The 19,827-nt window shown below is 32.9% G+C and overlaps 5 protein-coding genes across 7 annotated transcripts; 4 read left to right on the top strand and 1 right to left on the bottom strand.

Moving 5' to 3' along the window:
- Positions 1–2,181: 2,181 nt before the first annotated feature.
- Positions 2,182–5,523, top strand: LOC113873203 (uncharacterized protein YnbD-like). Its single transcript, XM_027511234.1, has 3 exons — positions 2,182–2,832; positions 4,986–5,217; positions 5,328–5,523. Exons 1-2 carry the CDS (start codon positions 2,286–2,288, stop codon positions 5,174–5,176), a joined length of 738 nt encoding a protein of 245 aa, XP_027367035.1. The 5' UTR covers positions 2,182–2,285; the 3' UTR covers positions 5,177–5,217; positions 5,328–5,523.
- Positions 5,524–7,638: 2,115 nt separating this feature from the next.
- LOC113873085 (ferredoxin, root R-B2-like) lies at positions 7,639–8,350 on the top strand. The gene has a single exon (XM_027511060.1). It carries the CDS (start codon positions 7,743–7,745, stop codon positions 8,205–8,207), a length of 465 nt encoding a protein of 154 aa, XP_027366861.1. The 5' UTR covers positions 7,639–7,742; the 3' UTR covers positions 8,208–8,350.
- A 1,288-nt stretch (positions 8,351–9,638) lies between these two features.
- Positions 9,639–11,043, top strand: LOC113873467 (replication protein A 14 kDa subunit B-like). The gene is made up of 3 exons (XM_027511597.1): positions 9,639–9,760; positions 10,086–10,344; positions 10,712–11,043. Exons 2-3 carry the CDS (start codon positions 10,089–10,091, stop codon positions 10,774–10,776), a joined length of 321 nt encoding a protein of 106 aa, XP_027367398.1. The 5' UTR covers positions 9,639–9,760; positions 10,086–10,088; the 3' UTR covers positions 10,777–11,043.
- Positions 11,044–13,580: 2,537 nt separating this feature from the next.
- On the top strand, positions 13,581–15,959 carry LOC113873034. The gene is made up of 2 exons (XM_027510988.1): positions 13,581–13,862; positions 15,502–15,959. Exons 1-2 carry the CDS (start codon positions 13,769–13,771, stop codon positions 15,792–15,794), a joined length of 387 nt encoding a protein of 128 aa, XP_027366789.1. The 5' UTR covers positions 13,581–13,768; the 3' UTR covers positions 15,795–15,959.
- Positions 15,960–16,668: 709 nt separating this feature from the next.
- Positions 16,669–19,233, bottom strand: LOC113873033 (ribonuclease H2 subunit A). 3 transcript variants are annotated; one of them, XM_027510985.1, is made up of 8 exons: positions 19,114–19,233; positions 18,963–19,034; positions 18,750–18,873; positions 18,587–18,674; positions 18,250–18,387; positions 18,084–18,171; positions 17,872–17,992; positions 16,669–17,021 (listed from the first exon to the last, which is right to left on the bottom strand). In XM_027510985.1, exons 1-8 carry the CDS (start codon positions 19,196–19,198, stop codon positions 16,844–16,846), a joined length of 894 nt encoding a protein of 297 aa, XP_027366786.1. In that variant the 5' UTR covers positions 19,199–19,233; the 3' UTR covers positions 16,669–16,843. The 3 variants fall into 3 exon arrangements, with proteins under 3 accessions (XP_027366786.1, XP_027366788.1, XP_027366787.1); XM_027510987.1 differs by having other exon boundaries at positions 16,749–17,021; positions 18,587–18,617; XM_027510986.1 differs by lacking the exon at positions 18,750–18,873 and having other exon boundaries at positions 16,749–17,021; positions 18,963–19,233.
- Between the last annotated feature and the right edge of the window lie 594 nt (positions 19,234–19,827).

Raw genomic sequence — 19,827 nt, 5'->3', positions numbered from 1 at the left:
TAAAGTGACTTCACAATAATCATAAATTACAAACTTATAGTTTTAAGCACATTTTTACTAGACAGAAAAATATTTGAGAGAATGTTGATTATTGATTGATATTTGTCATTTTCGTTTTGCAACGTGAACAACAAAATTAAATGACGGTATAAACCAAATTAACATCTTTCATAATGCAAAAGATCAATTAATTGATAGTATCCGTTCCAAGGAGTGTTAATTGTTCTAGTTCATTGTGGGTGCGGGTATTGGAATCTAGGTATGGTAGATTAGTTTCTTCTATTTAGTATTCATCAGTTTACAACAGATGTTATTTGTGGTGGCGTGATTTGCTGAAGGTTATTCATCAAAGAAATTTATAGCTGGATAAAAAGTTTGATAGGAGTGTGTGTGCAAGTTTACACACACTTTTTTGGATAGATAAATGGGTAGACGGGGTACGATTGTGTGAAACATTTATGCGATTGTTTGCGGACGATGAATGCTGAATCATGTATATTGGAGAATAATTTTCAAGATGACACTAGGTGGGTTTGAGATGTTAGTTGGCGAAAAGGACTCTTTCAAAATGAGATATAAAGTTTTAATATTTTATTGGAGCTTATGGATGGGGTTTTTATTAAGTTATTACAAGAACATAAATGGGTATAGAAGACATATTTTTCAGGTTGTTATTCAGTGCAATCTGCGTATTCATGGTTATTTAAACTTTTTGGTTGTCCTAATAGTGTAGATCAGTATACAACAAATACCTTGCAAAGGCTATGGAGAGGGAATGTCCCTTTTAAGTGTCTGATATTTTTCTTGACAATTGTTGTTGAATGTACTTCCTTATAAAAGTTTGTTGATTGATCATGGTGTTCAAATTGATAATATAACTTGTTGCTTCTGTCATGGTTTGGAAGAACTTTTAACTCATTTATTTTTAACGTGCTCAGTTTCATCTCAAATCTGGTACTTTACTGCGCGTTAGCTTTGATTCTCACTGGTTTTGCCTTTAGATCTATCGACTCACTTGCTTTATTGGGTTGATGTTTACTGTAGTAAAAGAGAAGGGATATGCTTATTAATTGTTTGGGTAAGTACAATGTGGTATTTGTGGTTACATAGAAATAGAATCGTGTTTTCCAATAATGGTTTATATGAGAGAGAAGTCTTATATTCTATTATTCTAAAGTTCTGGAAATGGCCATCACTTGTTAGTAAGAGAGAAACTATTTTGTTAGCTGATTGATATTTGAACTTGTAAAATTGCATCTATTTTAACTTTGTATAAGTATATTTTTGTTTTTTATTTCTTTGAGTAAGTTTTTTTTTATATGAGTTTTGAGTTTCTCTTGAATTCTCTCTAATAATATTTGTTTTGTCTATTAAAAAAAATTAATAGTATCTATTCCAGAGAGCAAATTAATACATTAGCGAGAAGTTATTTTCACCCTCGCGCTCTGTTTGGCAGAAAAAAATAAAAAAAAGGATTATATTATTAGTTTTAATAAAATTAAGAAGAAAAAGAAAAAATATTATGATTTTATTTAAACTAAAGGTATAATTCAAGTCATTTAAAATTATTATAGGGTATATTTAAAACTTTAAGTTCAATTGGAAAGCTTTCGTAATACACATGTTTAGTGAGAAATAAAATTATATAATTTCTGTTAAAAAATAAAAGAAAAGGTGAACACATTTGGAAAAATTGATTTTCTTTGAGGTGAGAGTAATTGGAGAGCGAATACGACATTTTGTTTTTTCATTGTTTTAATAATATTTATCTTTTGTAACTAAGCTTGAGTGATTTTAGAAATAAATTTTTATAGAAAAAAATTCATAAAAAAATATATACAAAACTAACTTATTTTGGAAGTTAAAAATAATATAACTCTTTAAATTTTAAAAGAATTTACCCAAATTTAACTATAATATACAATATACAATATATATATATATATATACACACGTTTACAATTTCATCAAACCAACACCACCAATTGGGACACACTTTTCACTTGAGAATCAAAACGTAAAATTCAACGTAATTATTTATTTGCCAAAGCCTAAAAAAAGGAAAACGATAATTCAACCTCCAATAAATCACCGTCATCATTTTCCTCGCTCCTCATTTTTTTTCGACCATTTTTTCATACAGCAAACTCGAACAAGAAAGTGGAAGTGATCCAACAGTAGCCTTCACTACGAATCCCTGAAATCAGCGCTTTCCACAGTCTTGAATTTCAACACAGTCACTACTTTGGTTATCGTTAATCCGAATCCAAAGTGAAAAGAGGAAGATGGGTGTGGGTATATCAGTATTGATAGCACTAAAAGCAACAACGCTATTCATGTGCTTCGCGTACCTAAGAAGCTTGGGTTTCACACTCTTCTCTCTTCCCTTTCTCTACGCTTCGCTGGTCTCATTCCTGGTCTCAATCGCATCTCACCCATCAATTGACCTTCCAATGCTTCTAGGAAAAAACACTGACGGTAGTTTCCCCATTGTGTCGCTCATAATCTTCAGCCCTTACCTCTACTTTGTTCGAATCTTCTCTTTGCTTCGAAGACTCAGAAGCGGGGAACCTCCCTACACGCAAGTTCACGATGGTCTCTATGTTGGAGGTTGGCCATCTTCGCCCCAGAAGCTGCCACCTGGAGACCCTGCCGTCGTTGATTGCACGTGCGAGTTTCCCAGGGTGAAGGACTTCACTGCTGGGTTGCCTTATAGGTGCATTCCCACGTGGGACACGAGATCGCCTCAACCAGCTGATATTGAATCTGCTGTTAAGTGGGCTTGCCGAAAGAGAGAACTCAATAGGCCCATTTTTGTTCACTGCGCTTATGGTTAGCGTTACCTGAATCGCTTCCTTGTTTTGTTGGGTCATGAATGTCAATGTTTTTTAGTGTTAAGACATGTATTGTTTATTTGGTGTCGAATATTGAAAATCTGTGAACCCCGTTTTCATGTGCGCGATCTTAACTCTTTGTATGCATATAACTATTTCAAGTGATTGAGATTTCACAGTTACTTTGTATTAGTGGTGCTGCTTTCTCTTTCGTGTCTTCATAAGCTCGGTTTATTGCTTGTTGTTTGTTTAAATAGTTTATGAAACATTAAGTGATTTGATTGAAACCTTTGAAGTGATAGTTTTCTGTTGATAGACATTCATATTCACCTTTTAACTTATTCCACGGTCAAATATATGATAGCATGATAATTTATTCTATCTTTCGTTTTGTATTAGTGCTACCGATTACAGTTGTCCAAACCAAAGACTTGAGTTTAGAAGTAGTCTTGAACTATCAAATTTGTTTGTCAAGGAAGAACCTGAGCCTATGACGATCATAAAAGAATGGTTTGGAAAATAAAGAAAAGAGCTTACAAGTGAAAACATGAAAAGAGTCCAAATTCCAAATTTTCATATCTAATTGGAAGCGAGATGAATACAAAGTGAAAACAGAAGGTACTCTGAACCCATAATTTCCCTAGCATTCTTGTTCCTCCAGAAGTGAAAAATCCAAGTTATATGATATATCAATAACTAATCTTACTTCTTTCTTAGACCAGCAATAAAACTCCCAACTATCAAAATGATCTCTTCTATATGCTTGCATGCCTGACCAAAGGTCATTTGCAATTTTCTCTATCCTCTAAATGCCTTATATTGGAATTTGGAAAAAGGAAAGGTAGTCAAGGAAATATGGGGCACACAGTTATAGTGGGAGTAGTCTAACTAATCAAAGATAAAACACCCTTCAAATTATGTAAGTGTTTGTTTGATCTTTTGAACCACAACATCCCTAAAGGAAACAACGTAGAACTGAGACAACTATTAGAAGAAAGAATCTGATCATGACAATAATACAGGTTTTGGATGTTGTATTCTATTGTCATCAACAAAAATTAAAAAAGGTTTAACATCACCAATGAAGTGACCTTTGGTTTCCTTGATGAACATTCGTTTGGGGTGATCTTCATATTGTTCTGCTAGCTTTTCTCAGCTTGACTCTATGATGCTGAAAATTGATAAATGCAAATCTTTGGCTGAAGGGCTGAACAAGTAGGCAATGTTAGTTTTGATGTTGAACAATGTTTTTCCAACCGCTGTGCTTACAGTATGCCCTTTGGAGGGTTCTGCATTGGGGTTTACCCTTGTTTATGCAGCTGTCTAGTATAAGAAACCCAACAAAATTGAACCAAAGGAAGTGTATTGTTTTGACAATTGAATTTGGTTTCTCCCTATTTTGAAAGGAAAAGAAGGTAAAATGAAAAATAGGAATGGAATGAAATATGATTTGAAGACTGAAAAACAAATACTCACTTAGCAATTAGCATCATCAAGCCATTGCCAAGTTTGAAATTTGTAGGGTGTGAAAAGTTATTAAAGATCACAGATTGTTGCGTATCAAATGGGAGTATAGCATATTCTCTTATGCATTGAGTTTTAAGGGTTACCCATCCTATTAACTGGGTGTTAGAAGCATAGAGATGCAATTAAAAAATTGGCCATTGAAGGATTATTATAGCTGCAATTTGATCAATGAGGTAGGATTATTTGACATTTAAATGTTACGTTTTTACTTATTTTGTTCATGCCTCAGTCTGATCATAATAGTGTCATACACTGAAAATTTTGTGTAGTAATGAATACATGTAGAGCAAACCTCCAGTGATGAGGGAAGCATGTGATAAGTGAAACTAAAATATCTTTATGTCTTTGCAAAGTCCCACGCACTGACATAAAAAGTTTACATATTTTGACTGACAAGAGGTTGTAGTCTAATTGTTTGGAACTTCTATTGGTCAATGAGAGAACATTTGACTTACAAATAGCAAGGATAAACATAATGAAATTTCCTCACGGACTATTGGATCAACATAAAATTAGTTACAATGTACAATGTCACATTGTCATGCAATGCCAGATTATTATGCTTGCAAAATAAGATGATATAACTATCTTCAAATTTTTTAAATGTTTTTTTCCTGTGTAAAGGTCATGGAAGAAGTGTTGCTGTCATGTGTGCACTGTTAGTAGCACTAGGCATTACAGAGGATTGGAAGAATGCTGAGAAGCTGATCAAGCAAAAACGGCCCTACATCCGGATGAATGCTCTTCATCGCATGGCACTTGAAGAATGGTCAAGACACCGATTGTCTGTGCCGAAGAAGCATAGACATGGCTGATTCTTTTAGTCAATCACAGCATGATTGTTTTCCAAACATTGGTAAATGAAGAAAGGGATAAAGCATCGGTTCTCCTTATGTCTTTACTTTCTTAGCATTCTTCTCTTCCAGTAACCTTAAATCTAATATCTGTTTCCTAATTGTTCCGTAGCCGGCTTCATCTGCTTTGATCATGTTGAAACTGACGCGTGGAATAGTGGGATTACGTATTATGGAGAGCTGGAACACCTGTAGACACGATTTCGCTGTGTAATGTCCATGAACAATGATTCCAAGTGTAATTTGTAGTAAGTTATGATTTATGTCAATTATTGAACTGTTGGTAGCTTCTGGTACACGTATTAAAATAGGATTAAACATAATATATTGAATTCAGTTTTTGGTTTGGTGTATTTTTAAAATGAGCTATGCTATTTGGTGCAAAAATTTTTGTACGAATATTGGTGAAGTCACGTGTTCTTTTATGATTGGCCTAATGTTAAATTAACAATAATAAACACTAGTGGTTATACGGAAAGCAAAGGGGGGTTTTGATTATACCATTTTCGTTTTGTACCATTTATTATTTCCGTTTAAAAATAAAACAAAATGAAACATGAATTAGAAAGTGATACATTTTAGTTTTACTTAAAAAGTTGGAATGAAGAAGAACCAAACAGAACGAGACGTTTTTGCCAAACGCTTAAAAGTTCCACTTGCTCATGAGATAAGAATTAGTTTTTGTTTGTCCTGTAAGTGTTAATGACACCAAGACATGCAGGGAATTTATTATGCAGCATTAAGTGTCTGAGTTTTAATTTCAGATGATTTGAAAACATTTTCAGCTGTTCATAGTGGTGTAACTGTTGTTCTTGAGCAAATTGTTGCGTTATCTTTAATTAATTGAAATTGCTAGCAATATCTGCCAATAGCTTGCACACAATTTCATTAAGTGTGTGGTATTAGAGAACTAAAATAGTTTTGAAATGCAGTGACTTAATTAAAAATTTACATAGTATATAGACTTGTTAAAATTTAACTAAACCAGAAACTACTAAATTAATTCAACCTTGAAAAAAATGTGCAACACCAAGAGACAACAAAGCAAGTGTTGTAGATCTAATCATATAAATAGCTAATTATGAATCTTTTTTAATTTACAGATTCGAATTACACCGAATCAATTAAAAAAAATAAGGCCAAAATCGTATCTTTAATTCTATTAACATTTTTTTAATTATTCAAACCGACCTTCCTAATTTCACACATTTTGACACTGTTCTGAGTTATTTATGTGATTGTAAAAGAAACAGACACTAACGAGTAATAACTTTATCATTGCACATCTGCAAATGGCACATGAAAACAAGTGGATCCACTTCACATACTTTGACCCCGAGTTCAAATATTTATGTGATTTTGACCCAAAAATTAATGGGGTTTCATTGAACTTAACCATATTGTGAAGGGCACATGAAACATATGCGCAAGTGGACATAAAAACCTGACCCCTCATCTCTGTCTCGCCGAACACTCAAAAGGTCACTTTCCAATATCAAACTGTTTCAGAAGCCACCTTACTTGTCCATTCATTCCACTAACCATAGTATATAACATTCTTTTCTTACCCTTCTTTTTCATTCTCATCCCAAAGTTCCCACTTCCAACATCTTTCGCGTTTTCGTCATTCACTTAACTGTAAGCTTCTGCGTCCAGTTGTTTACCTTTTTAGCTTCCATTTGACAAACCTCTTTCATGATTTTGAATTGAAAATTATTAACACATGTTTTCTATGTTTTATGTTGCGTTTGTGTGTGTGTGGGGGGGGGGGGGGGAGGAAGAATCGTGTTTTGGGGACTAGTTCTGGCTGATATATGTAGATGACAAATTTAATTGATATTTTGAATTGTTTGATCCGAACCCAGTTTCTAATTTCCATCGATTTATTACTTAAATTACTAAGTCAAGGGGATTATTCATCAAATTTCAATATAGGTTTGTAGGGAAGAGGGGGAAGATAGGGATAGTATTTGAAGTGGGAAAAAAGCGGTAAGCGTTTTCGATCATGTACACTCTGGAAGAAAGCTGAGTTCATAATTACTGCCCTGTTTTATAATTTCATAATTTAACTATTAGTAGTTTTTGGGTAGGTATAGACGGGAGAAATAGCCTGACATGATAATGAACACACATTTATGCACTTTAATTTGTTCATTTGAAACATTTTTTTATAGAGAATTCGAAATTGATTTAATGTAGGGGTGAAGGTGATGATCATTATCGTTTATGCTATTTTATCGTCTCGTCCTTCAATTTCTGTAACTTGTGTTGAAGGCCTAATTTATCCTTAATTGTTCTAGTTTACATATATATTTGGAAAGATTTTTATGATACGATGGACCATTTTCAAGTTATTAAGAGGGCCGATAAAGAAATTGTCTGTATAATCGAGTGACCTTGTTTCACACAGTAGTTTTCTTCGTGTTCCTTTCTGTTCTGCTCACATTACTTAGTTTATAGTTGTTTTCTGTGTGGTTAATCCTACAAAAACTATTTATCTATATTTATTTGGATTCAGGAGTAAAAAATGTCTGTTGTCAATATGTCCACTGTGAGAGTTCCAAAAGCTTCCTTGTCTGGAACAGAACCTGCTAAGAGATCTTGGGCTATTGTCAAGAGTCCTTCAGCTTTGAGTTCTGTGAAGAACGTGTCTAAAGTATTTGGTTTGAAATCATCCTTCTTTAGAGTGTCAGCAATGGCAGTATATAAAGTGAAACTGATTGGACCAGATGGTGATGAGAACGAATTTGAAACCCCTGATGACTCTTACATTCTGGATTCAGCCGAAAATGCTGGTTTGGAGCTACCTTACTCATGCAGAGCTGGTGCCTGCTCTACTTGTGCTGGCCAGCTGGTTTCAGGCTCTGTGGATCAGTCAGATCAATCCTTTCTTGATGAGCAGCAAATGGAGAAGGGTTTTCTGCTAACATGTGTCTCATACCCAAAATCAGATTGTGTGATTAAAACACATAAGGAGGAAGATCTATGCTAAGTGATAATGTATGTTTTTAGTTAGTTGTTCTAAAGTTTGAATATGGATCATGGTAGCTAGCTATTTTGGAACTCTGTTGGTGTTTGTACAACTTTTTTAAATCAATCTAAAATTATGTGTAGCTTGAACCGTGTAGGTAACATGTGGGGATTAGAACTGTGTCATTAAATAATAGGAAAATGAATTACAGGACAGTTTCTTAGTAGTTAAGAGCATTTTATTATGGTAGCCTTGTTTGAATGCAGTGTGATGCCTTGGGAGATTTCCTCTCTTGCAGTTAGTTGCCTTTCATTTTCTGTAGTGACATGTAAATAGTGCATGTTGGGCCTTTTATATTGGCTTCAATTGTTTTCTGTGGGTTTTTCTCTTTGAAGCCCGTGCTTGACCCAAGTTTGAGAATCCCAACCTACACTAGTTTGAAGAGATTATACGTTTAACGTCTAGATGAAAACAAAGGCTTCATGTTCGTTTTTAGAAAATAAATCGCCTAAAATCTAGGAACATGCCAACATCATGCAAAAGTGAGATTATACAAACTACAAAAATTTTGGTAGTAAGAAAGGTAAGCCCAAAACTACACAGCTACAGATCTAGGAATAAATTCCAACTCCGTTTCCGTGATGAAATATAAAACACCCAACACTATCTCTAAGCCCACTGCAGAGTGCTGACTCGAGTCGTGATAAATATGCAAGCCCACTGCAAAGTAAACATGATAATATTTTAATAATATTTGTTCGGAAATATATTTAGTTAAACAATTTTTAGTTTTTATTTTTTAAGTTTTATGACTGAACTGTATGCATCATTGAAATTTATATATTTTGTATAACTTCTTCTCCTTAAAATATCGAGTTGTGATTGCGAGATTAAACTCAGCTTAATTCATTTTATAAACATTTTCACTAAAAGACGTATCTTATTTTCAATAAAAGAATGCAAAATACCACGAATTAAACATATCATACAGGTATACCTTATTTTTCTTCTTTTAATAAAAAGGAATAATGTATTTTCAATAAAAAAAATCAAAAGAAAAAGAATAAGTAAAGTGTGGTTGATCCAGTTATTTGGAGAAATTTTTCCTTAAAGTTATTCTTCAGAGACTAAACTGATGCAATGAATCATAGCATAGCAACAACAGAGTAATAAAGCTTACATTCGATAGAGAAAATTGCTACATCGTCAAAAGTAAAATGAACGAAGAGAATCAATATATATTCGTTGAATTGTATAAAATATTCTTAAGGGTTTATTCGTTATATACTGCTATTTAGATTTTTTTTAACAAGATTTTAGAGTATTATTATTCTTATTCTAATAAGATACTAAAATTAAAATATTAAACTTTTTTATCAGAGTCAAGAGTATATTATACTATACACCATATACCTCCTTTATTCATATTAAAAAAAAATAAAATCAACGGAAAGCATATTTGCTTCCCGCCAAAATGATTGAAGGATTCCCGCGCTCTCACTCCATACATAAATCAAAGTGCAGTCGGTAACACTCACTGTGGAACCACGCATACGCAAAGGCTTTCTTCAAAGGTTCATCCTTCCCTTTAATTCTTGAGTTTTTTGTTGCAGAATGTTTCTACTTACTGATTTGCTATAATTTAGGTTAGATGATTTATCATTGACAACACGCATGTCCCTTTTTCGTGCACTTAACATGTTTGTGGAAAATCCTCTTAGACTTCATGTGGTTTCATTGTTCTTTTAATGTTCAATGTTATTGTAACATGGGCTAAGTTGAAAATTAAAAACAGGGTTTAGATCATGCAATTAGTACCTATTAAGCTTCAAATTCAGTTGTTTAAGTTGTGTCTGCAAAGCTTGATTCTATTCAATTTGGTTGGTCTTCTGATTTCAGGTCATGGATACGTCAAATCCTGCTGCATTTGTAAATGCCCAGATGCTTTCCAACTTCATAGGAAAGAAAGTACGAACGGTGGTTCAGGTGAATCAGTATGATGGTGGGGTTACCACTGCAAAATCCACTGATGACTCTCAATTAACCATAAAAGGGGTGCCACAAGTCCCTCTTATGAATTATATTGAAGTCATTGGTATTGCTGAAAGTAACCACTCCATTGATGCCGAAGTGTGGACTGACTTCGGCAACACTTTTGGTAAGAAGCATTACAAAGTATTGTCAATTACTAGATTCATTTTTATCCTCAAAATGTGAAATGAATCATATAAAGTAATAGCATGTTTGGAACCATGTTTTACCACACTCAAAATTCATGCTATCGCAAAAGCTACAACTAGTATCATTGAAGTAAACCTAGTTTCGTGGCCGATCACACACAAAATGTTTGTTCAGATAGTTTTTTTCTTGTCTCAATTTATACCCCAAATTAGATTAATTGGGTGATTGCTCTCTCCCTCTACCTGACACAAATGCTAAATACTAGAGTCAGGAACTGTTTGGTGATGCTATTTTTTATTTCTGATGTTCTGTTCCTACCTATTTATATTGGTTTTGATTTGTAGATACCAACTCTTACAATCAGTTATGCCAACTAGCAAATGGTGAATTCAAAAGTCTGTTTCTCTAGGGACTTCAAATGCTGAGTCTCCTTCTGGATGGGGTATGAAGTGGCAGTTTTCGTGCAAAAGCATTTGTTTACTGCTTAGCATTTAGGGTGTAAATGTAGGAATTACGTTTGGAGTACATGTTATTCCCAGAGGAGGGGGCGTTTGCTCTGTAAAATCTGTTTAATGTTTTTGAAATCCTCTTAAATTATCTCTATGTTATGTCTAGTTTGGGTTATGACTGCATCATCGACTTCAATTATAGGGATTTCATTTCGCATTTTTGGATCGTCCGGTAACTTGAATATACATTTGGTATTTTCCCCTTCCAGTTGTGTGTTCAGCGTCATACTTTTAATTTGATCATTTATATATAGTTCAGATTTAATGTTTTCATAATTTTTATAATAAAAATTGTTCTTATTAAATATATATATATATTATAATGTTATTTTAATAATAAATTTAAAATCTTTTATTATATTGATGTTAATAAAAATATTAAATCTTAATTAAAATAATTAATAAAACCCAAGTTATCACTTAATTGTATAGTTATTTAAAGCAGAAAAATATTAATTTAGCTTAATCTAGAATTTCTTGAGACTTGTACAAGAGTTGAGATATATACGAGAAAGAGAGAGGGAGCATTTTGTGCAACTGACCCACTTTCCATCAACGTGTTACGTGAAGTATCCTCGTCAGAATTTTGTGACACTGAGGTTTGACCCACTTTCTCAAAGTTATTTGTGGTACGCCACGTTTATTTTGGGAACAGAAATATTTTAATAAAAGATAATAACTAGAAAAAATGTTATTAAACCTTATGAATTAATATTTGTTTGTTTTAAGTGTTGAGGTTTTTAATTCTCTTTAGACAAATTTTTAGTTAAACTTTTACGCATGAAAAAAATTAAATAAATCACTAAACTCAATTTAAATTAGGCAAAATTTAAAGTAGTTTTTAAGATATTAATAAAAAGGGAGTTTATCAGTCGCTTATTCTTGCTCACATGCCACAAAGGAATGGGAAGATCTCCATATCAACCAGCACATGACGTATCCATGCACCGACTCGTATACTTTTGCCCTTCCACTATTCTTTGTGGAATCTTTGTTCCTTTCCTCCACCCAAGAAGGCTTAATGCTTGAAGCATAGACACTCGTCCACCATGTGAGTTTTTATCTCACACTTTTAACCCAAATTTATGTATTTAATGCCTAATATAACTGACTAAACTTGATTAGTAAATACTTAATTTGCATATAGTTACCGTATAACAGTTGCCATTCATCACCTTGTCAATTGAATTAGAGACAATTTTGTCAGTTAAACACAATTTTGGTCTAGTAAAAAATTATTGATGCCACCTATTATAATCATGGCATATATTTTGTTCTTTTAAAACGAGGATATGCATAAAGAGTATATCTACCATTAATCATAATTGTGTGAAGTTTCTATCTTAATTTATACATTTAATCATTCCAAAGAAGTTAAATCGTGTAATCAGTAATATGTATTAGTTACTTGCAGGTGTTAAAAATTTAAGGTAGAAATAAACGAAATATATGTGGAAATAATTATTTATAAATATATAAAGTTAAAAAAATATAGCTCTGTTTCAATTGTGAAATAATATTCAGGAAAATTTTGAATAATTCTTATCACTTTTTATTTATTTTAACTTGGATTGTCTCGAATAGTAAATACTTTGCTTCAAAATAGTTGAAAAAGTACTTTATCTCACGATTTTTTCTGGTTTGTTTAGATGAAAAGTAGACAACAAAAGAATATAGATAATAATATATATTTTTTAATTTTAAAAATAGAAGAAAAATAAATTTAACATTTAAAAATATTTTTCTTTCATTTAAATTTTATGTTTTTTTGGCACTCCTCTTATTTTCTTTTCATAGAACCGAGACTTCATAATATAAATTAATATTTTGTTTCTTGTCATTGTTATATCAATTATGCAGCTATCAAAATCGTACAACATGACACTCTCTTGGACCTTGATTTCTTTTCAGTCTTCTCACATGTTTGTTGTACAAAATCTACCCTTGGCTTGTTACATTGCTGTACTTATCGAAGTCCGTGTGTTGAACATGAATGCGACAGTGACGGATTTCATGTATCTGGTGTCTGAAAGAAGATCTACTATTATAATATGAACATAATCATGAAATAACATGCTGACTCTAGAGCAATTAAGCTTTTCATGTGTAAACAATTTTGTGAACAAATAAGACAGCTATGAGCTTGATCTAAGATTAAAAAAGTAATAAATTTTAAACTTAAATAACTTATATATTTTAAATAATTTAGACTTGTAACTCCCTTATTTATATAATTTTAAATTCCTGGGAAAAATTAATTATTAATTAATTACTTACAAAAGGATTTTTTTAATTTTAAAATTATAAAAAATATATTTGTTTGGTAAAATTACATAAATATTGAAAAATTTAAAAATTATAACTTTTGATACTTTTAGAATATTTTCTTATTATTTTAAAAATCATCAATTATACTTTATAAGTTTTTTATTTTTTTTATCTTTGAATTTTTGTATTTCCACCAAAAAATGTCAATAATAATATTTAAATTTCATATTTTCATAATTATTTAAAAAATATGATATTTTTTATATATTATTTTTAAATACTGTATATGAAAAACTAATCCGGTGCACAAAAGCATTAAGGTTCCACTTTCCAATCACTGTTAAGATGACAAACTAATTTCCAAGAGATTGTATTTTATAATTGGGACCACTCACCCTACTTACGTTATATAAATCAAGAGCTTTCCGGTAAGGCCACTTTTCGCTGAAGATAAGGCCAAACCTTTCCTTGTTAAATACTCTCTAAAATCATTCTAATCTGAAACCAGCTCTGCTGCCACAACCCTTTCAGTGTCCAAGAAAGTGAAAAACTCCAAGTAGGAGTTTTCACATTAAAGAAGAAGAATCAGTTATGATCTGTATAGATTGTTAGCTGAAAAGGAAAATGGGTTTCAGAGTAATAGGATTTTCTCTTCTTATCATCATCTATGTCATCAATCTTGCATCTTCGTATCCTATTCGGAAGACCTTGCCTTCAGGTACTATCCAAAAAAGAAGTCCTACGTTCTAACCCAATTGTTATCTTGCCAAGTCCTTTTATTTTTTTGTTGGATTCTTTTCTTTTTCACTGCGGAAACATGAGTTATAAAGTCTTCTATTATTGCCTATGGCCCTATACTGCTTTTGTGGGTACCTAACCTGCTATGTGTCTGCTAGCTAATAGCTGTCATCTTCAATTCACAGTAAACATGTGATAAAGAACAAAGACCTCAGGATACCAAAATTAAGGGAAATAAGCTTTAAAAAATAATAATAAGCTCAACATGCATAAGCTGATTGTTTAGGAACCCTGATAAGAGATAAGCTTTGCAGTCATGGCGTAATTTATTTCTTCTAGAATTACTAAGGTTATAAAGCAGATAGATTTTTTTAAACTCTCTTTAGAAGAAAGGGCATTGGCACGAGGGACAAGTGGACAACTATGGAACTGGGGATAACTTTAAGTGTGTTTAATTTTGGTTGTTTTAAGAAATGATCACTTATTTTTTAAGCTTCTTTCAGTTTATTTTAAAAAATATGATCACTTAAGTTTTAGCTTCACGAGTTGACAATTGTTTTTGGGGTGTGTTTAGATCAGTCTTAAAATAAGTGATTATTATTTTAAAAAGAATTATTTTCAAACATGTACTTTAGTTTATTCAATAGCATAATCAGCCTTGTTTTGTAATTGTCAAGGTGCAGGGGTAACCTTTTCTTTTTTTCTTTTCCAGTGCTAAGCACTTGCTGTTCTGCATTATTTCTGTTCTATTATTTCTCTTGATGAAAGAATAGGGGTAACCCGTAAACCATTGTAGATTCTTTAGTCTTGATCATTGCTTGAATGAACATAGGACGCAAACTTTGAATATTACCTTTCCCAAGTTCCTTGTATCCCACTACTAAAATTTCGAATGCTCTATAACTACTTTTGCTGAAATTCCTTTGCATGACAAGATATGTGAACTTTACTACTCGGTTAGGATAAAAAGTACGCTTTTGAAAGATGTCTTACCATCAGCCTTTATATTCCAATACTAGTGGTCTAATGGAGTATCCAATGCCAAATTATGTAATTATCTTCGAAAACGTGTATGCTTTGTACAGCAAGCTCATCTCAGTCTATAAATCTTTAATTAAGTGAAAATTAGCAATGTGAAAGAGTAAAAATTTAATAATTTTATTTGCTTATAGCAGCCGTTGTACTTCGAGTAGTGTGATGTTAGATTTCCTTGCCAAACGGTCCACTTTGCAGTCAACACTTTAACATAAGAATTAAGATGGGAATATATTTTTTTATAAAGGAAAATGTTAACATAAGACTGATTTTAATTATTTAAAAATGATAAGTTTTATTAAGGAAGGAAATATTAATTATATATATTTTTATATATATAATCAATATTTTTATATGCATCAAAACAGCCTATAAAGTTAGAATTCACAAAGCTATAATACTAATATTTATCAGGGGACGTGTATGACCACATCATGGTCTTCTGCAATTTTCATTTGGGCAGAATGTATGAGCAAAATACCAGGGGAATTAACCTTGTGAATTTCTCTCTTAAGCATGTGAAAGAAACAGAGGTTCATGAGTAAAACACCTTTAATAAGAGTTCTTTTCTTTTTTGTTGATAGAGTTTGAGAGCAAGTTAGAAGATAAGGGAATACATGAAAGTAAGATCGAAGGAGCCGCAAGTCATGGAGGTGGAGGTGGTCATGGTGGCCGCTCACACGGAGATGGAAATTCAGGATCTCCTGATACACGAGGAGGTGGAGCAGTAATACCTGTGTATGCAGGAGGTGCTTCAAGAAATCGCCAACATCAGACCCGTCGTGGTGCTGCCAACTGCAACCTTAACAACAAAATTTCCAATATGCTTATGATTACCTTGGTCTATCCTCTCATACTGATATTTTTGTTGATATAGAAAGCAGAAAAACAGTTCGTTGTATATGATGTAACAGCTGCCACAGGTTCATTTCAACGATAGTGTGGTCTGTGTTGATCTAATTATGTATTTTGTTCAGTTTGTGTTTGTGTTAAAATATGCAGAATGTATCAGTTGCTGCTGAATAAGAATTTTCTTTTGGATTGCAAGGGATGTTCATATGCTCAAAATATCAAATTAACCTAAAAAACACAATCAAATTTCAAGAATCTGTACTAAAAATAGTCATGGATTCCACGCGAGCAGAAGGTACTCAGTTGACTCGTTTATATACCTATCCGCAATTGCAAGTCTGAAATGTTTAAAATATATAAAATCTCCCTTGAATGTCCTTCCGCCTAAAGAAAAAAATGATACATGATTCTACAAATTTCTCTTTCCAAATGTAACATTTTGCCTCTTGATTCTCTTTTTTTTTTTTTTTTTTTGCCAATATACTATTTTTTTTATTGGAGGACAGGAGACACAGAAAGAACAACTGACTTGATTAGAATAACAGGATGCATATATAAAATTTAAAAGGAAGTTCTGAACCCAAATATATTATCATTTCTGTAAACATAACTAATGTTTACGAGTTGGGTTTAATAGTTTAAACTGAACACTCAACTGTCAACAGAAGCACCAGTTTCGCTTCCTTGAACACTGGATTTTAAATTTTAGGGCCATAAATGATGCATGCAGGTCTGTTGGGGAGAACTGGGATCCCGGCCACGGGTTCAATTCAAACCTAGAAATCATCGGGAATTCAATTACTCCATTTATACATCCAAGGATTTGGCTAATCATTCGAGTTGATGATTTTAAATCATATATATATGAGTACGTTTAAAAGACGGCTTAATTTCAACTTGTAAATATCAATTATACTAATTAAATTGACACAATACTGGTACACATCTTGTTAGACAAAGTGTATATACAGAAAATGCTATCCAAAGATGAAATATTCTAATAATATATAGTTTCACATAGCTAGAAGTTATCGGAGAAATGCAGAGAGAGGGAACCATAATTATCCATCGCTTTTAAAAGGAAGAGAGGTGCTCAAGTTTCCGAGCCTGAAAAAACCTAGAGCGTCCTTTACCACTTGATTCTATTTCTTCACTTCTCTTGGATGTGGTGAAACCCATATTGCTTAATTTTAATTGCCGCTTGCCATTATTATTGGTGCTACAACCATCTTCATCCAAATTGTCAGACTCCCTGTAAACAATTACCAGTGTTAATGAAGAGACATGAGAACAAACAGCCCTTACAAGAAACCAACTTATCCAAAAGTTTAAGCCATTTAATGTGAAAGAGGGAAGCGAGGGGGTTGGCTTTGGGCATGGTTTACAAACACTCTGCATTGTTCTTGCTTCAAGCAGAAAGCTTGTGTGAGGAGTTTGCGTTAAAACTATTTAACCAGACCCAACACCTTAAGCTTTGGGGAGACTGCTAGTTCTGGTAGCAAGTAAATCTTGAAGCTAAAACACGAAAATATTCTTCTGTGGAAGTTAAAAAAGAAATTAAAGAAAATAATAACCCAACATCTGCTTAAATTGTGTATGGGGGTTATAGCACCTGGCAGTATGTTAGCATTTTTCTCGAATAATCCATAATAGTCATTTGGGCCCTAGTTCAAGTAGGCAAATGGAGAGTGTTACTATATATGAAAATATCTTATCATGAAATATTTTTAGAATTAGTTCCCTTATTTCCTCATTATCTCATAGGATTATGGACCGCATAGGATTAAGATTAGTATACGTATTGGACAAAAAAAATAGGATTGGTATACATAAGGGTTGGTGCTCTAGAACAAATCATCATATTGTAATATATGACATCTCTTCAAGTTAATATCAATTCCAGAGTATTTACTATTCGGTCTCTTTTATCTCCTTTTACTCACTATATACCTAAACCCCCCCACATAATTTCAACAAAAAGCATGGCAAAGAATTGATATGACGAATACATTAACAATTTAACATATATTAAGTGGAACAAATTTGGGAATCATTTGCTCCGCAGTCACGGATTTCCCCAAATTTTAAGAAAACAAGCTTACCATAACACTTCTGCAATATCTTTAAAATAAGTGTTGCAGGTTCCCCAACTAAATCGGACCAATGTTGGAAACCCAAAGATAGTGTGTCTGTGATGTTCTAGCCAAGACTTGGTTTGGGGATCTATACAAATGACAACATAACCCGATTTATAGTGAGTAGAGGGTTATTCAGAATGACAAATACAGCATGAGATGGAGTCGCAGTTTTTCACCTCCGGGATATCCAGAGCCAAAGTTCCTATGCATGTTTTCAGCGGTCTCATCAAGCACCCATTCTTTTAAAGCACGGTCCCTTGTCACCTGAAAGATTGGATATGTTGCAAGTAAACAAAAGTTCTTAATACTGCAGGAAATTTTATATGGGAAAGGTAGAGATACCTTTGCTACAATACTTGCACCACTGACAACAGGATAAAGACTATCCGCCTTCTTTGCAACCACAAATTTGATAGATGGAAAAATTTTAGACAGCTTCATTTCATATTTCCCTGCATCTCCAACTGTATCTATATAAACCTGAAAGGAACAAATTAAATTTTTCTCAGCTTGGTAATTGAAATTTTATCTGCTTACAGTTTGATAACACACCCCAAATACTTAAATAAAAAGGTTTAACAGACTCTACTTAGGTATAAGCAGCATTGAATAAAATCATTTGAGCTAAAGAAGAATGAGCTTATGGTTGATATTAAACATAAGTTGGGAAGGGTTTGACCTCAGTTAGAAGCACTCCCATTTTGAGTACCCTATCGATGAGACCCATGGCAGATTCATGTGATATCTCATTCAAGTTTATCTTGTTCCTGTTAAGATTATAAAAGGGAAAGCAGTGACGAAATAGAAAAACCAGTGAAACACAGAAAGATTAATTGATATACTTTTTGAGCATTTTAGCAGAGAGTTCCCGCGGGTCAATGACATCAACATCCCATCCAATAGAATCATTGGATTTTAAGGTGTCAAACAATTCTTCTCTCTTCTCTTCTTTTAGTGTCTTAGAATCTGCAGAAACAGAGCGTGCGCGCGTTGTTAAAATGGATGGAGAATGTGCATTGCTGCGATTATTGAATAATGTTAAGAATTGGAAGTACCCGCAAAACTCAAGGTAGCTAGGGTTTTCATGTAGGAGGAAGCACAGTACAAGCAAGCATAGACCATGGGACCTTAAACAATTTCCAAAATACGTTATTAAGAAAATAAACGCGTAAAGAGAGAAATTTAGAATGTGAAAGAGAAAGAGACCTAAAACGGGACCTCTTCCAGCTTCGTCGATTCCCATCATGCATGGCTTCGACGCCCATTTGGGAAGAACAACTTTCGATGCCATTCGAGAATGAAGAGAAGAAGCGCGCTTTTTTGTCAATTCAAGACTTTGTTTTTTAATATTTTAGGGCAATAATTTTGCATTTTTTTTTATATATATTTTATAATAATCTCTGAAATCTATTCTAAAATTGATGATGTTACTGTCTTGGTCTTTTTAATTTTTCATCGTGAAGTCTAACCCAAGATGGACCTTTTTATCCAAATCTCTGATGCCCACTAAGACACAGTGGCTCTACCTTATGATGCTTCTAAACCCAGAAGCAAAGTTGACCGAACAAATTAAAACCCAAAAACAAAGAATCAAAGCTACTTGCTCGTACCTCCCATGTTGGAGTTTGTAAAATATACAGTGGTTAAGAGGCCTATATCCATGACTACCAAAAAGAAAGAGAGAGAGGCCTATATCACGCTTGATTTACTTCATGGTAATGTTTTGATATTAGGATTGTAGCTTATCTATGTTTGAACCTTGTAAAAAAGACATTTATTAGATTACCATTTTTTTTTTCAGAGAGTTGTTTCAATTTAATGTGTGATCTTGTGATTTAATATCAGTTTCTAATATATCAGAAAATCATCTCCATCAATATAAAATAAAAGACGTGTGTGTAATACTAGGATATATAGTTG

This window comes from Abrus precatorius, unplaced genomic scaffold (assembly GCF_003935025.1).
Source record: "Abrus precatorius isolate BTA unplaced genomic scaffold, Abrus_2018 Scaffold7, whole genome shotgun sequence".
Taxonomy (NCBI): domain Eukaryota; kingdom Viridiplantae; phylum Streptophyta; class Magnoliopsida; order Fabales; family Fabaceae; genus Abrus; species Abrus precatorius.
This window is presented reverse-complemented; position numbering and strand designations above follow the sequence as displayed.